The sequence below is a fragment of the Corvus moneduloides genome, chromosome 2 (genome assembly GCF_009650955.1).
Source record: "Corvus moneduloides isolate bCorMon1 chromosome 2, bCorMon1.pri, whole genome shotgun sequence".
Taxonomy (NCBI): Eukaryota; Metazoa; Chordata; class Aves; order Passeriformes; family Corvidae; genus Corvus; species Corvus moneduloides.
The window spans coordinates 55100404-55118926 of NC_045477.1; the positions used below are offsets into that span (position 1 = coordinate 55100404).

Consider the following 18523-nt stretch of genomic DNA (forward strand, 5'->3'; position numbering starts at 1 on the left):
CATTATAATACGTGTGCTTCTTCTGAGGCTGTAGGAAGGTGCTGATGACCTGCTGTATTTCTAAAATGGTTCATCTGAAACACAAGCTTTAAATACTTTCCTTTCAAGAAATGCCAAATCAGGACAAAAAATTTTCTGTATCATTTAAGTCTGTTTTTTGGGGAATAAAATCTGGGCTTTGCCAGTCTTCCTGTCCTATCCTGTCCCACTCTTCCCACCTCACCCCACCAGATAAGATTAGAAATTTTGCCTTTTGATCTGCAAGTTTTAAAATAAGGCTTCCGAAAGTCCAGCAAGAGTATCCAGAATATAGTGCTATATGTATACCTGCATTTTGTGTAATCAGATGAAGTTGAAACATGCTCTAGGTCTTTCATGGCAAAGATGACTAAATTGTGGACATTCAGAGTCGTATCATAGAGCAGTCTGTCACTAGTGTATCAGCTCCAATGGTAAAGAGGAGAAAATCAACCTGGGCAACAGTCTGGAGAAATCCTCAGTAAGAATCATGAATAAAACTAGGTAATCAAGCCAATGTGAAGTGCATTCATGTGTTATTTTATGTACAGTCTATAATTGCCACAATTGTCAAGTATGAATGAAGTAGAATCTGTGGTCTTAAATACATTCATATGCAATGTTCATCTCATATGTCAGGGACATAAAGTGTCAGGTTAGAAATAGTGTCAGCAGACTTCAAGCAAGGAGCACTGATCATGTCCCAGCTGTGGCAACCAGGTTTAACTGCCAGAATGCTCCACAGACTCTTTGGGAATTTCAGTCCCATATGCTTGTAGGAAGACTCTAGCCCCAACATTGTATCACTGATTCTTGGATGATCCTAATGACCCTGACAAACAGATTTTTCTTTTAAAGATCCTATGCCATCAGGAGACTCTGTAAGACTGAGAACCCTTAGTTTAGTGGGAAGTTAGATAACACTCATTGGTTCCATGGAGTTAAGACTGAGTGATATCCCAGTTAACAACCTACTTGCTCTGTGAATGGAGAGGCAGCACTGGACTTAGTGGTGGGTACTGCCTGTCCTGCCTTTTAAAGGAGGAAGGTAAAAAGAAAATGTACCAGAGCTGCTTTAAAAGATAAAACAGTCATAGTAAGTTTAAAAGGAAATACAAAAGAACAGCTAAAAGGATAAAACTCAGCTACTATGGAGATTGCCTTAAGAGTATTAGAGCTCAGAAGATCTATGGTACTGGTCAGCAAAAATGTGTGTAGAGGTGATAACCTTTTTTATGGATCTTTCTAAAGAGTGGTAGCTTTCTAAATGAGGAAAAGATGGGAGATTCTTGCACATTAAATGTGAAAACTATAATGGAGTAGTGAAATATTTTGAAGATCAGCTTGATAAAAAACAAAAAAAAAGGTAAAAAAATATTGGGACAGAGCTGTAATAGGGTAAGATCAGAGGGGCTGAAGTAATGGAAGTATGAAACAAAGATAAAATCCTAATGGAAAATCTGAGTGAATTATTTGCCCTTAGAAAGCTTAGAGTCTTCCCAGCAGAGACTTTATGGATGGCTGACTCTGAGTAACTGTCTTTAGTCAAAGCATTGTTAGAGAAGGTTTTAGAGTAAATTGACGAAATGAGTAGTAATGCCTTGCCCTGGGACTGCACTGTATTTGGTTTTTTTCTAAACCAAAAATATCAAGCTGCTGAACTGTTCAGCACAGCATATAGTGTTCCTTAAATCTGCCCTGCTTCCAAAAGAGTGTTAAGTGATAAATCTTATTGTTGTCTCCCAAGGAGCTTCAGATTTCGTCTGATTTTTCTGTTTGGTATAAGTGTTCTAGAGTATTATTGCATAGATAAATGAGTCAGTTGTAAGTGGGGAGCAAATCTAAAAGTAAATTGTGCCTTGCATCAGTTAAATCACTGAGACTTCAAATTCAGCACATACAGTATTGGATTTTGGAGAGGGAAATTCTAGTGGACACTCAGTTGACTGATTATGATGGGGTATGCCTTAAAATTTAACATAAGTAGGAATAAAATACAAGATATTAAGGGAAGGTGGGGTGGCGTTGCTAGTGATAAGTTCAGTAGAGTTTTGATGTCTAGAACACAGAATGATCAAGAAAAGGAGACTTTACAGCATTAACTACATTTTTTTATTGAAATGCTGAGTTACAGAATCATAGAGTGATGTGAGTTGAAAGGAGCGGTAGAGATCTAGTTCTAACCCTCCCGCCATGGACAAGGACACCTTCCACAAGACCAGGTTGCTCAAAGCCTCATCCACCTTGGTCTTGAACGCTTTAGGTTTGGAATATCCACAGCTTTTCTGGGAAGCCTGTGCCAGTGCCTTACCACCCTCACAGTAAAGAATTTCTCCTAGTATCTAGTCTAAACCTGCCCTCTTTCAGTTTAAAGCCATTCCCCTTTGTCCTGTCACTCCATGCTCTGGTAAAATGTCCCTCTCCAGCTCTCTTGTATCCTGCTTAAGTACTGGTAGACAGCTGTCATGGGGAAGAAGTGTTGAAAAACTTAAGGCTATATAATGTCCTTAAATTTGACATGTTTATTAAGATTATTCCAATATAAAGTTCTAATAGAACAAGAAATTTGAATGACTGGTCTTGCTAGTTGCATCTGATGACTTGATGTGTTCTTCATTTGTTCAGATAAATGAACCTACCTGATGCCCTCCCATTCCCCAGCTATCCAGTCCTTATCATACTGGGCTGTTGCAGCAGGCTCAGATGGTCACAAGTATCAAATGTTTACCAAAATGATGAGGAGGGGAAATATGTGCAGTTCTGATAGATGCTGTAGTGCTGGTGTTCTCTTACTGTAGTGAGGACTTGCTTTGTTTAAAGTAGTAGAGTTCAATCTTGTAGATGTAAAAGGAGAATTTTGTCCATGTTTACATTAATGAGCTGGTTAATCAAGCAGTGGGCAGGAAGACAAGCCTTCTTTACTCTTGAGTGAACCCAAGATACTGAATTTCAGAATGGAGAAGAGACAGCTTCAGGGAGATCTTACTGCAGCCTTCCAGTACCTTAAGGGGGCTTATAAAAAGAAGGGAGAGAGGGTTTTTATACAGACAGATAGTGACAGGACAAGGGACAATGTTTTTAAACTGAAAGAGAGTAGGTTTAGATTAGATGTCAAGAAGAAATTCTTCACTGAGGAAGTGGTGAGACATAGGCAGTTGTTGATGAGAAGTTGTTGATGCCCCATCCCTGGCAGTGTTCAAGCTGATGGGGCTCTGAGCAACCTGATCTAGTGAATGCCCATGGCAGGGATGTTGGAACCAGAAGATCTTTAAGGTCCCTTCCAACCCAAACCTTTCAATGATTCTATGAAATGAGTACTGCTATGCAAACTGGTTGAGAACAGTGAAGCTGTTGCATCTATGTCCTGTATATATTCATGGTGTGAAATCTGCTAATTTCTTCTACCTGTGTTTCATCTTTAGCATGTTTGATATTTTCATAGATGGCTGATGGGGAGTGCTGGTGTTTGCTGTATACTGCTGGTCTTCACTGGTACTTTTTTGTCAGGGAGTTATTTGCCCTAACTCAAAAGGAACATGATAGTGGCAGTGAAGGTCAGTAGCAAGGTTAGGACATAGAAAGTATTTTAAAAGGCTAATTTTAGTTAGTGTGGGTGATCTCGCTGGAACTGCCAGCAGTCATCCAGTCCTGTTCTCCTTTGAATTGCATTCTGATGGTACATGTCTTTTCTACTGATTGTTAAATGAACCTAGGGAGATTGCCTTCAGTAGGCTAAAATTCTTCTTCATTCTTCTGGTCTCTCTTAGCTAAGAGGTGTAGCAGCATTGTCAGGAATGCGTTCTGAGTGCCCAGTATCTTTAAGGAGCTGAGATGCTCACAGGCTGGTTTGCAGTGTTTAGGCTATAGATCCTAAGGAGTCTCAGTACCACTGTACTACTTTGTTTTCTCTTTCCACAAGCCTGATCGGTCTTGTTGCACAGTCATCTTCTGATTTTAGCCAGAGAACTGGTATAGGTTATATGTTTGGGTTGTGAATATGATTATATGGGAGCATGAGATTGTCTAACCTGGATTTACTGCTGCCTGTGGTCTGCACATATAAACACGTGGAGAATCATTTCAGTGAAAACATCTGGAGAATCATTCTAGTGAAACTCCATGGGAAAGTCAATATTTTGTACCTTTGTGATACTACTTCTGGTTTGCGACACAGCTTTTTGTAAGGTGTATAATCAAAAAAAAAAGAAAAAAGGGAACAAACCAACCAAACAAAAAAACCCAACCCAAGCAAAACATCACAAAAAACATGTGCATCCTCATAGGAAAAATTGAGTTATAAATTATGCACAATTTTCCATGTCTTTTTGATGAATAACTGCACTTTTTACTTAGAAACAGCTGATTCCAAAACAGAATACTACTTTCTTGACATACAAATGATTTGGGTTTTTTTTCATTTACAGACTATGAGAAGACACAGAAATGAAGTTACAATTGAATTGCGGAAGGTGAGTCTGCTTTTGTTTATCAGTTGTGTTACTTTGCTAACAGTGGTCTGGTGTCTTAACTAAATATTTTTCCATAAGCTTTGCTTTATAGCCCCAAACTTACATAGAAAAGGTGTAAACTTGTTAAATACTAACTGTGGATTCTAATTTAGTTTTCTTCTCCAATTTGCGAAGCTCAGTACAAAAGAGCAGTACTACTTCACTCCAGTGTATCACTTGGAAATAATCTATTTTCAGTTTCTATACAAGTTATTATAGTGGAGCTGTCAGCTGTTCAAATGTTTAAAATCTCTGAATGGAAAAAGGGAGAGTTTTTGCATTTAGAAAGAGAGGTTGTTCTTTTATTTTGTTTTCTGAAAATTATTGCTTCCATGCTGTAAAGGGAGTTAATTTGGGGGTCAGATTTTGGCTATATTGGGTAAATGTCAGTATGGCTGGGAAGATCACGAGTATGAGAGCTGATCTTGTTCACTGCTCTGCCTAATTAGAGCATTTGTTACACCCTTGTCATTAATAACTCTTCCAACAGCCTTTCTAGGCACCTCAAAGACTTGCTCCTAAGGGATGTTTTACAAGCTAAGAGAATGGGAAAACTTCTGTCTGCCCTTGGGTACCTTCAGTGTATTTGAGGACTTCATACTGGCCCCTTTAGCTTTATCCTGTTGAGACATCTTCAGTTCTTCACCCTTTTCTTGAACATTCTCTTTCCTAGATTTGACTTGTTGCTGCTCCTCAGATCCAAATTGCCTGTATTTTCCTGGAAGTGTGGAAATCTGAAAGGATGCAGGCTGCAGCTGAGGTTTAAATGGAACAGTGAAAAACAACTCTTACACAGTATTCCTCTTGATATTGAGTATGTTGTTGACAGGCACACAGTCTGTGATCCGTTATATCCTTTGTACACTTCTTAGAGTGCCACAAAGCAAATGTAGTTGTTTGTTTTGTTTGCATGGTTAAATAAATGCAGATTTTAATTTTTTTTACAATTGACTTCTGAATTACATTTCCTTTTTCCAGGCTTTCCCATTCTGTTCCCCAGTATGTTTCAGGACCTCTCCAGCTTGGCATAACCTGTATTTTCTATTACTTTCATTAAAGACCTCATAAGTGTTTGGTTTGAATATTCTGGGTATAGACCAAGCTCCTTTTGATCTCCCATTTGATGCTTATCTCCAGTTTGCCAGTTGAATCCTTGACAGTTTGAGTGGTGCTTGCTTAGGAGTGCACACCCACCGAATTCCATCAATTTTTTTTTTTCATTATTTCCAAACTGAGAAGACAAAATCCTTGCTGGAATCAAAGTGAAGGGTTTGTAAATATAAATTATGTTGATAGAAATCAGCTTGACTTGTTTTTGAGAAATTTTGTCTGCACTTATCACCTGATTGTGTAGGACCAACCAAAAAATCTTGTGCTAGTATTTTCCTGGGATCCTTCTGTTCCTCTTGAAAAAAAGATACTTTGTTTTTTCAGGTCTTGCAGAAAAACTTCTCTATCTCATTATATTATAAAAAGTAAATATTTCTAAGATTCATTCTGAGACTATAATAATTTGTCAAATAATTTAATGCAGATGACTGGAAAATGATCAGCAATGAAAGTTTATGCTGACATGTTAGAGGCCCTGTTTGTTCAGAACTGGTGTAAAACTTGCTGTATAACTCTGAAATCTGTACTGGAAGGAGTCATTCATAGCACTTGGGCAGCCTGTGCCTGCTAGCAAAGCAGAGCTGTAAAAGATGGCTTAACTAATGCAGCATATCCTTATACATCTTGTTAAATTGAGCTGGAATGTGAGTATTCCAGTGCAGTCTTTGGAGAGGGCTTTGCAGTGCAAAGTGAGAGTTTTAATTTTAATTTAATTCTTAAAATTGTGTTTTGTAACAGGTCACAATTTCAAGGCCAGTTTATTACAGAAGCGTGGTGGGGAGCAAGTCAGACACTTAAGGCAAGGGATTGTTCTGTGTGGAAGGAATCCTCCATGTGCCAGTAATATGTGAGTGAAAACGAGAGGAAGCCTATGAGCTGCCAGTGACTTCTCACTGAAAATTGCACACGCAAAGATCAGTTACACGTTTAGAGGAGAAGCCTGAGCATGGATGTAGGTCAGACTGTAAATGAAGAGTGAACAGCAGCTGCAGCACTCTTAAATGCAGGAAGTGGCGTTCTTCTGGAGTGTTGGTTGAAAATCTTCACTGCAGAGACCAGAAGAAATCTGCTTTAATAATAAATTTAGCATGTGTCAGCTCAGGTGGTGCTGGTGGGCAGCTGGTTTGCTGTGGGAGCTCTGTGGCAGATGAGATTCTGTAGCATTGCTTCTGGTATGGAATTGAGACTGAAATGTTGAGGGATGTGTTTTATCAAGTTCCAGGATAAGTTGTAATATCATTGCTTCAGTCTTTATCTTTACAGTTAACACTGCTACTCTAGCATGAGTATGCCAAATTCAGGAAATTTGTTGGCATGACCTTAGTAATCCACTGGTGCCTCTTCAAAGCAAAGGGCTATCTTCTCTTCATTGCAGCTACCCAGATGCTGCATGTACACCTGGCTTTGAAGAAAAGAGACAAATTGAGTATATTCTTGATCTGTACAGTTGAAGCACTACATAGTCATGGGTTTGTCTTTTGATTCAATGTGGATATAAATATTAAATGAATGGATCTAATGAAGTTGCTCACATCTCTGTTTAGTAAGATGGAATAAATAAAAAATCGTGGCTTTGAACAGTAGTAAACAATTTCTGCGTGCATCAGTGTGAGGTGTTTATTCTCTTGAAATTACAGACATCAAGGTGCATTTGCAACACATTGTGTTTCAAGAATATATTATCTCTATTCACTATCTTCACACCACAACTCTTATTCAGGAAGAAACTATTCTTCTTCCCGTTTATTTCCCAATCATTTATTGTTTGCTTAGGAATTTAATTAACAAAGGTTAACAAAGCTGTCTGGCATGAAAGGGTAGCAGTAGTCTGGCAGATTCCAGGTTGAGGCATGGGTTGGCATCATGAGCCAGTCAGATGACACTCCTGATGGTCAGATGCCCTTGTACTGATTCCATGTTGGCTTTGTGTTCTTTGCATTTTGAGAATGGATCTGCTACATTTCTGGAAAGATAGTCTTGGTCTCTGTTTGTTGTTTGTACAGCCAGCAGGCCTGAGACCTTAAACAGTAGCCATCTCCCTTACCTGACAGACAAGATAACAGTGTCAGTTTTGGTGATGGAGACTGCATCAGGATATAGAATACAGAACTTTTCAGTGTAGTGTCTTGGTGAAGTCTGATTAAGAGTGTTTATCACTTGGTTTCAGCATCACAGAAACCTGAAGGCTGCTCTGTTAGTAACAGGAACCCTGGAATTAATTGGCTTAGTCTCAATCTAAAGGGATGTAGGGTGGATGAGCAATGGTTAGGATTCAGTTTAAGGTTCTATATCTGAAGGAATCCTGTAACTCCATTGCTCTGAGAGATCCTTTGATTCTGGGTGCTTGGCTTTCTTTGAGGATGAAGTTTGACTTGGGCCACTAGTGTGCCTAAAGAAGGGTAGTCCTTAGCCAGGTCAATGATACGGTCATTGAGTTAGATGTCACCCTTCAAAGGAAGCCTTAGCACTCCTAACCTCAGCAGAAACACAGGATACTGGCCTGCTAACTGGAATCCTAAGAACTTCCACGATCTCACACAAGGTTTATTTTTGGCTTTCTTGGCAAACTCAGCTGCCCCTGAGAGCTCATAGACATGAGCTCATGAAAGCTCTAATTGCCAATTAAGTTTGGTGCAAGGCAAAGCAATTATTTGCTAAATAAGTGGTGGATTAAAGAGTCATGGGCATAAGTCTTTTTTTTACCTCTTTCCCTGGCATACTGTCCTTGTTTCTACTCTGATCTTGCTTAAATAAGATTGCATATGTCCGTGGTAGCTCCTAAATAAAGTAGAAGAGTCCTTGAAGAGGGGAGTGTGTCTTCATGTTGCTAGGAGTGCTTGGGTGGGAAAAACCTTTTTCTGATTCTCAGTAAGTCTGAAAATCCAAAAGGAAAAAATCTTCAGTTTCAGGATAGTAAAACTTGCATCAGTTACGTGTCTTTTCCAGTTCAGTATGTATGTATAGCTTTTTAACACTGTAAAGAACATATTTTAGTACACAATATAAGTCTACCAGTTCCAAGAATGACTACAACGACAGGGACACCGAATCACTATTAGTATGTTTGTCTGGAAGTTTCCCTATCAAGTGTTAGTAGCACAAATTCTTGGAAAAGAATTTGCATTTACTTGTCTCAACTGATTCATTTTAAAAAAATAACCCTAAGAGGAAAATTACATTCCTAATGGATTCTTTTAGAGGCTTAGTTGAAAAGGGCTCTGAAGAAATTCTTTGGAGGCTTGCTTGAATCCATTTTGGTGAGACCATGCTGTTCCCTGAATTAAGAGGCCTCAATCTTTGCAATCCGTGCTTAGGGCTTAGGCCATACACTGGTGTTTACTTATTTTTAGTCAATCTGCTCCTCTTCTGAGACAGATAAGCACTAACCAAACAGGAACATTGTGATTGCTCACTGTTGTGACAAAGGGGAATTAGCAAACTCAAATGTAGAAACGTTGCCTACGTCTCCTAACTGTGTATCTGTAGCTATGTGCTTTATCTGAAGAAGAATCTTGGAATCTAACTGCCTTTGCATGCAAGTGGCCTCGTATCCGTGGATTGTAGAATCATCAAATTGACCCGTTCACCTTTCTTACAGTTCTACAGGGTTTTTTAAAATCTCTCTAGGCGTTAATGAATTCTAAGACAGTAAGTAGAGACAACTAATGGTCCTTTCCAAACCATTAAATAAGTTAACTCTTTCCCCAGATTCATATCCAAGAGCTGTTAGTAAAGGCTCACTTAGGCTACATAGCCCACCTAAGAAAACTTTCATTAAAAGGATATTCAGAAGAAGTTTTCAGAGCATCCCTTTAACATGATGAGGTTAGAGTGGTAGGCATTTTCTTTTTTTTTTTATGATGCACCATGACAGGTACTCTCACCTTCTAAAACCAAAATTGGAGATTATGTGTAAGTAAAGCCTAGCAGTTCAGCTCAGCCTGTCACAGTGGTAGCTTAAAAGAGATGTCCAGAAAACCTGAATCTGCCTCCATCACTGGCTTGATCCCTCAGTCTTTCCTTGGATGTAGTTGTAAGGGGAAGAGCTACTTGTTGTCATCTGTGAGTATATGTAATACTGGCTAGCATTAGGAACTTCAGTTCCTGATGTTGAGATGTTCTTGAAGTTCTGCTTTTGGTCCTCAGAAGACTGAAACATAATTATCTTAAGTTTGTGCCACAAGAACTTTGACTGGCTACTGAGCTCCTAAACTTTCCCCTGACCGGAAGAAACACTTTGTAATGGTATTTGTTACCTGCGGGCAAAGATTTTCTTGTTTATTTCTTTTCCCTTTTAATCTTGAAGCCTCATAACAGTTGACATTCTTCATAGAGTTTTCCTGCATGTCCAGTGCTGAAAAATACGTAGAAATTCCTATTTGACACCCTTCACAGTTCCATTAGAGCATCCCATTGGCCATGTCCCATAGTACTAAGTGCAGTGCAGCACTGAGCTTGTTGGATGTTCTCTTTACCCATAAGGAGTCTTCTGTTAATCATGTTTTTGAACATTTGAAACTTGCTTGCATTGGTATACATTTTTTTTTCAATCCTGTGGCCATCTTCCAAGAAGATAAACAAAAGAAGTACCAGGATCTGCAGGACTTGCATAACTTCCTCTTCCTCTTCATGGAGCTTGACCATCCCACTGTTGATGAAGCAAATGATGGGCATCTGTCATTAAAACTGGACGAGAAAGTGCACTCCTGGTATCATTACTGTTATCTATTAATTTGGCATGTTTGCCAATGCTTTTGTTTGTATGGAAACCTTTGTAGGCTGCTGTGGGGGGATCTCTACCATAAAGTTGGCAATGCTTATAACCAGCAGTCAACAGCTGTTTATGAACTTTCATACTTACTGTACATAGAACACGTGGTTCAGGCAGTGTTGAAGATCACTTTAGAAGGAGACCTGCTGAATTTTGTTTGTGACAAGGTCTTACCCTTCATCAGAGATTCTACTCTGATGCCTCTACCTTTGAAAGGGCTATCTCACCAGGCTTTGAACAGGACAGCTGTATCCAGGTACACTCATTTGTCTTTGTTTTCACCCCAGGAGCCTGCCGAAGACGCTGGTGCTTTGATTTAGGCAAAACCTTTTTGGGTTTGCTACAGTATGTCAAAATACAAGCATTTTAAGGCCACAGCAGGCTGCAATTCATCTTCTTTTACCTAATGTAGGAGAGTGATTGGTTTGTTAAATTACTGGAGAGAGGAGTTTAGCTGTCCAGGGGTTGGACTCTTGCAGATGAACAGAGCTGTTTCAAATAGCCCTAGAAACACGGTTTAGGACTGGAAGGTTTCATGAATGCTTTGACTTTATAAGAAATGCTAATTAGAATAGAAACTTTTAGTACTTCTCAGTAAGTACTAGCCTCTGCCTCAGGCTGCTGTGGAAGCACCTCTGTATTGGTTCTTGACAGTTGTTTTTCAGCCCAGCCACCTGCAAACAGTGAGTATCTACAGGAACATTCTTGCTTCTTCTTTCTTCCCTTGGCTGAGGTAATTTTTTCTGGAGCCCATTGCACCATGTGACTGACAGCCTGAAGATGTTGCCTGTGCTCAGAAACTGCAGTGTCAATCTGCAGTCAGTTATGTCCCATGAAGTTCCTCTCTGTCTCTTAAGGGGGAGGAATATCTTGGCCTTGGAACATGGACTGTTACTTGTACTTAGTTTGGTTAACATTAACATTGGGAGGTGTTCTCTGAGGTACACTCGGGTTGCCAAAGGAATTGGATAGTTGTGTCTGCAGGTATAGAAGGCTTAATGGAATAGGAGAGAACCAGGCTCTTGTTCAGCTCAGTGTCTGTTATGGGAAAATCGGGTAAATACATTACAGGTCTTTATGGTGAATCCATCTGTTACTGTGTTCTGTATGATGCAGTTTATCTGCACAGCGCTACTTTCTCGGCATTTAACTGCCTGCTCACTTCCATCTTCCTCCTGTCCAGATCCAGTTGCTGACAAAATGCCTGTGGTGCTTGTCTGTATGGATGTGATCTATGTATACAGCCATTACTGCACGGCTCTGGAGAGGCTGCCACAGCCAGTCTAGGTGGTCTTGTGCACTCTTTGAGGATCTAGTTTCTGTACTTAAAACTTGACTCAAATTAAACTGTGCTAAATCTGTGGGATGTTGTCTTCCGCATTAAAGGGTTATTCTGGTGCTTGTTTGTTGTTTTAGCATTGTCTTATCGTTAAAAAAAAAAGTATTGCTTGGGAGGATTTGAAACTTGTTTTAAATTCTTTTAAGATGTCTAAAAGGTAAGCAAGAAATTTTTGGTCCTAGGACTGCTGGTTTTTTTTAACATATAATAAAATATTGGGGACCCTTCAATACATCACTCTATTTAGAGGCTTTTTATGTATTACAAACAAGGTGTGGTATAATAAAATCTCTTTAGTGAGTACTGTGGTTATCAGATAATTTGAGACTGAAAAGCCTGCCTTTCCCTGCTACCATGCTAGATTTCTTCTTGGTGTTAGAGCTGGCTCTTACTCTTTTTCAACATTTTGCATCATTAAAGAATGAAATCTTAATGTGCTTGTTGAAAAAGCAAAACCAAACATAAAAAGATGTTCAGATACACATACTGCGTCATCATCTTCCATTGCCCCTTCTGTCTTTGTATCTCTAGACATACCAAACAAAATATCAAGTCTAAAATTTAGAAGAGACCATTTCATAGTTTTGGTATAATACTTCTAGTGCATTTTAAATTTGTAAAAAAGTGTAAACAATTGATGATTTGTTTTTCTTTCTTTTTAAATTACAGTTTTATGTCTTCAAATTTGTTAAATTGGGAATGTTAAAATGAAATGTTAAATGGGTACTGTACCACTGGAAAGATAATTTTATTCTTCTGTAAATCCTTAACGGAGCTAAGACTGGAGGGTGTCTTGTTTTAAGTCAGAAATTAGGCTAACAGCATGAGTAGGAAATACTGCAAGTGCCAGTGTGCATGGAGCAAGCTACTTTACACACAAGATGCAAATAAATGTGACCAGGGAGCTTTGAAACAGGTTTAGCTGAAAAATAATCCTACACTGAAAAAGAATTTATGTTATGTGTGGCTAAATGTTAACGTCATGCAGAGCTTATGAGTATTGTAAATGTCTGTTGGAAAACCAATCCCCAGACTGTAAGTTTTGATTAATTCAAATGTCATGGATTGTTGTAGATCTGTCTGATTAGCAAGCTGCGAGATTCTTACAGCTGAAATACTGCAAATTCTATTTGCAGTTACAAATACCTTTAAAAAAAGGAAACCTTATCTCTACTTACATGTTCAAAGGGTCCATTGTGTATCACCACCCTGTATTAATACGCATTAAAAGTGGCTTTATTTTTTGTCATTCCTTTACAGAACAAAAGAGATGAACATCTTTTGAAAAAAAGAAATGTTCCTCAAGAGGAAAGCTTAGAAGACTCTGATGTTGATGCTGACTTCAAAGCAGTAAGTTCCTTGATTCTGGAATTATTTTTAAAACTTTGGCGATTTCTCTAAACAATGCATTCTGTTGTCTTGCAAACAAATTTTGAAAGCAAATTTATGAACTAATACACTGTTAAAATAAGTTTGCTTGTATTAAATGTATAAGAAGGCTATAATTTATCAGCAAAATTACTAACACTTTTTTTTTCTTTTCAAGCAAAATGTAACACTAGAAGCTATACTGCAGGTATGTTACATTTAACTTTTTTTTTTAAACAAGAGGGGTGTGTTCTGTGCATTTTAAATTTTTACTGTGTTTTTTAATTATTTTTTCAGAATGCCACAAGTGACAACCCAGTGATCCAACTGAGTGCTGTCCAAGCTGCAAGGTAAAAAAAAAATAAAGATACAGAAACATAATTTATACACATCTTTCATTATGAAAATTACTTACTTATGCTTTTAATTTGACAGAAAACTCCTATCCAGTGACAGAAATCCACCTATTGATGACTTAATAAAATCTGGAATTTTACCAATTCTGGTAAAATGCCTAGAAAGGGATGATAAGTAAGTATTCTTTTAAAAATGTTCACTGTTACTGGAAATGTGCACCCCCCCCCCCCCCCCCCCGCAAAAAAAAAAAAATCATTATTTGAAATGAAACTGAGGATTTCAGCACCATATAATCTGACACAGTGGATCACATTCCATTATGGTAAATCATAAGTTCTCCAGGAATATTTATTCTGCCACTGAAATGTCATTTAATTTTTTAGAGCTTGTTTGAGCGTATCCAGCTAATGGAGAGAGAAAACCTTACTACATTTCTCACTGGTTTTCAATACTTCAGCGTTTTACCAGCTGTTTTTAAGAAACCTGCCACAGACTTGTTGCGTGTATTTGCATGAAGGCAGAGAACATGCCTGGTCTTTTCCAGAATACATTTGTCTTTTTCATTAAGATGATTAGCTTAAGTTTCTGGTTTCTTCTCACTGCAAGGTGTGTTTCCTTCTGGCTCTCTGCTGCTCTCTTATGTGATGGTAGAACATGGTGAGCATGCTCTCTGAGTCTTTGTTAGAAAACAAGAGCTTCAGTAAAGAAGGTAGAGCACACTGAGCATGTAGTTGCAAGAATTTAATGATGTGTAAGAAACAAAATGTGCCATATTCAACAAAGCATGAGCCCCTGATTCAAATAGATGGGGATTAACACAATTGAGGTAAATATTTTAGCCTGTCTTTGATTTTGACATAAATGTATTTGTAATATTTCCATTTTCAATGTTATTTCTGTAGCTATGAGAGCTAGGAACTTCAAAAATATGGTTTGGTATTTTTGGTATATTTTGATGGCTGCAAAAATACGAGCTCTGAGTAGAGGGGTTTTTTCTAGCTTGTTAAACAAAACAGTTGCTTAGAAGGCAGCTGACAATAATGTTCAAATCAGGAAAGCATTTTAAATTGGGTCATGAATGTCTGCTCTCGAAGTAGATGGCTCAGTGCTTTGAAAATTCCTTTAATTTGAATTTTCTGCTAGTTTTTGTATGATTTACCTTTGTAAATGTTTAGTAAGTCTTTCAAAATTGAACTCAACGTTTTTAAGCAGTCCTTTTAATCGTGATTGCAATATAATACTTAATAGAGTTAAACTCTGAAAAGATTTTGCATAACAAATCATTAAAGCTGTTGTTCATGTTATACTTGAAAGCTTATCACAAGAGAAAGAAAAAAGGGACTAGCATAAAACTAGAATTTTAATGCACTTGGTCTTAAAATTTCAAGGTTTGTAGGTAGCTGCTGACAGCTATGATTTGTTTTTACCTCCTGTTTAATTCTTTTGCAATCTCATCCTCAATAAAACCTCACATTGCTTTGGAAATTAAGACACAAAAAAGTTTAAAAGAAGCAGGTACTATGGCTATATATTAAGCATGACTGATAAAGACACAAAGAACATGGAAATGAAAGTCACCTAACAGTAAATATTCTCTGTTCTTCCTAAATCCAGACATTTGCTGTTGTGCTAATGACCATGGGCTGTAAACTGTTTCGTAGCTTGTAGAACTCTTAACCTTCAGTATTTGCTTGAACAGCAGTTTTCATGCAAACTGTTTCACTAAACTGCTGTTGGCATAGACAATGGTTGGCAGATATCTTGGAAGAGACATCCTCCCAGCTTTCATGACACTTGTAACTAATTTTATCTGTATTTAATAAGTAAGGTGTGTTGCTGTCTTTTCATACTGATTCTAGATCTTTCCCCTGTCTGTGATGGAGCAGAAAAATGTCTGTATCCAAGTATACCAGCTTGCACTTGATCTGGAATGTAATATTGGAAGAATCAAGTTTAATTCGTTGTTTGGATTTTTTTTGTTGTTGTTGTTACTAATATTAATTCAGAGCGGTAGATGGTTTACAAAAGGTCACAGAATGCAAAATTTCTTTTTTCTTACAGCTTTTCCCCTGAAATGTCCAGGCTTGGATGTTGGGGTTTTTAAAATTTTGGCCCAGTGGTACTGCCTAAATGTAGAGTATTTCAGATGGATACAGCTAGTAATACTGAAATGAGCCATAAAATAGTCTTCAGATCATGTTTCAACTTACTAGTATAAAATTATTTCATTACAGTCCTTCATTACAATTTGAAGCTGCATGGGCATTGACTAACATAGCATCAGGCACTTCTGCACAGACTCAAGCTGTTGTACAGTCGAGTAAGTATTACAACTTTGGTTTTCTTGGGGAGGAGGCAGTGGCGGTGGATATTGTGGGAAATACAAAGGGAAGTATTTGGATAATGGATGCCATTTCTTATCAATGCCATTAAAGTAATAAATACATGTTTGTCCTAAAGATTTAGCAAAGACTACAGAAGCATTTCTATGTTTGCTCTCAAACATTAATCTGGTTGTCACTACCAATTAATGTTAAGGATCCCAGACAGGATTTTCCCATAAAGAGGATAGAGAATGACAGGTGATACAATAACTGACAAAAGTCTTAGTCCTTTCTCATTCTGGGTTTGATTTCTGAAATCGTGTACCATTAATTGCTCCGTGACTAACACTTAAGTTAGGAATTAATTCTTTCTACCTCAAAGGTATGTTCATAAATCTTAGTAAAGTTGTTAAATACGTACAGTTATGTAAGGTTGCACATTTAAATACATTGTTAAGAAAATGACCATCCTTTCCTTGTCTGTATGATTAGTATCTACTGTACACTCAAGTTTGTTGTGCTGCTTTCATTTCTTGTTTAACCAGACAGTGAGAAAGGAAAGAAACTCTGAAGTTAATTGAAGATAAATTAAGCAAATACATTTTTCAGGATTATATCTATAGCTTTGATGGATCAGCATACTTATCTTAAAAAAATCACCTTTAATCACCTTAAAATAAATACAATATGTTGTCATTAAACAGTAGATTATAGATAAGGAAATATATAATAAACTGTCTTTATTTACTCATATTCCGATTTTTATATGGGAAAATGGTGACTTAGTTATTTGACTTTTTTTAAAGTGTATGAACCTGCCTATCAAATGAAAATGCTGGTTTGTATGTTTCCATGGCTAATAAAATAATTCATTAATTATTAGATTCTGTATAGTTAAAGTATTTGAACAATAGAATAATAATTATTATTAACCAAAATAAACTTTGGTTAAAATGATCTTACCAAAATGAGCTTTGGATAAAAATCCAAAAGCTTTAAAAAAAAAAAAATCAATATCTTGAATTTGTTTCAAAAATTCCTAATGTGATTTGGGCACCTCTGTTTTTAGATTGCTTTTCTGGTGTCTAAGTACCTTTGAAAATCTACTCCCAAGTTTTTTCTTCCTTCTCAACTTGTTCATTGGTTAGTCATTATTTTCTTTCTTTTCCATGTCCCACAATGTTATCCTGTTTGAATGAATCTAACAGAATGGATGTTTATAGTATTTGTGTTGCAGGAAAAAATCTGGAAAAAATCTCAAAGTAAAAATTAAAAGTAGAATAGAAGTATGTACAGCACAACTAAAAGCATTGTTGGTACCTGAACAATTACTAGAAGTTCAATTTGGGACACAGGTCTCCCAAAATCTGTTTAGTTAATGCTTGAAAAGAAGAAAATGTACTAAAATGACTTCAGAGAATCAAAAAGCATTTTACTCATGAAGAGAAAATGGATGAAGTTTAGTCTAAAAATCTTGCTGCTTTGCTTGGGAGATGACTAAGGGAAAACAGTCTCCCAGGTCTTCTCACTTTAGATAAGGAATGGTTTGAGGAAACAAAGCAATAGACCCTTGCAGCTACAGAAGAGGCTGGTGCAGCCTTAATACAAAAGAAAGCAGCCTCCTGCAGTCAGGAGGGACAGATGGTATTTGGAAGGCCCAGCAAAAGAGGAGAAGTACTATATGCACAGAATAGCTCTTGGCAGGAGCCAGTTTGGAGCAGGAGTAATTAATCTTTTGAGAGTGGTAGGTCAGATAACCTCAACTCATGCTCTCTCAGGTTGTCCTCCTGCTTGAGTGCTATTATGAAATAACTTCATTCCTGGTTTTGACAGCATACCAGGATTGCAGTCTAGTATAAACTACATAGTTGACCCTCTTCTCTGAAATATGTTGAATGCATATATGGCTGAATTGTAAATCTCAATCTCAATTGCTGAGAAGGAAGCTAAAATATTCCACTTGAGCTAATGGAAGTGGGATGATTATTACAAGACTGAGTGTTCTTAAGCAACAGTGTGCTGCTGTCCCTGCTAGCTTGTCAGTTATAGGCAATGGCTGAATCACTCCTCTGGGGTGGGGAAGGAATTTCAGGTTGTTTTTATTCTTCATCACTCTGTATTTTTCAGGAACACACATCAGAGTTTTTTGCCTTATTATCACGCTACATTATCAACACACTATTGATTCACAGTTGCTCACAAACTGTGTTGCACTTTTTAAAAATTTCCAAAGCTATTTCTGCAAGAAAAATTACTCTCTAACAGTATATAAATTGATCTAGTTTATTCAGGCTATAGGATGAGTGTGATCATATACAGATATAAAAAATTGCTGCAGGAATTACTGTCTTTCAAACAGTATGGGTTGTCTGAAGGAAAACAGTGCATGGAAATAATAGTGGGATGGTTTCTTAGCTCTATCAAATATATTTAATTCCACAGAGAATGTTATCTAAAATTAGTACCACTTCCTTAATTTGGTATGTTGCTGGCATTATATAAGAGCAAATTAAAACGTGTCTTGGGACTGGCAGATGGACATAAATCTTCACTGCATATGGAAACTAACTATAGCCACCTCTTGGGAGGAAGCTATTTTCTTAAAGTCAAGATATGAAGCACGTTTGCACAAGTAGGCATGTCATTCTGCTTGGTATGTGTTGTGATCCTGGATAACTGGAAAATCTGAATTACCAGGACGTGAGACCTCACACCTGCATACTTGAGG

The 18523-nt window shown here is 37.6% G+C and overlaps 1 protein-coding gene across 2 annotated transcripts in view; it reads left to right on the forward strand.

The window, feature by feature from the left end:
- KPNA3 (karyopherin subunit alpha 3) overlaps window positions 1–18523 on the forward strand; it is a 48132-nt gene that overhangs the window by 15351 nt on the left and 14258 nt on the right. For both annotated transcript variants that reach the window (XM_032099721.1, XM_032099720.1), the window contains exons 2-7: window positions 4443–4487; window positions 13007–13096; window positions 13293–13322; window positions 13412–13464; window positions 13550–13645; window positions 15706–15791. In XM_032099721.1, coding sequence (XP_031955612.1) covers window positions 4443–4487; window positions 13007–13096; window positions 13293–13322; window positions 13412–13464; window positions 13550–13645; window positions 15706–15791 — 400 coding nt within the window. The remainder of the gene's footprint in view (window positions 1–4442; window positions 4488–13006; window positions 13097–13292; window positions 13323–13411; window positions 13465–13549; window positions 13646–15705; window positions 15792–18523) is intronic.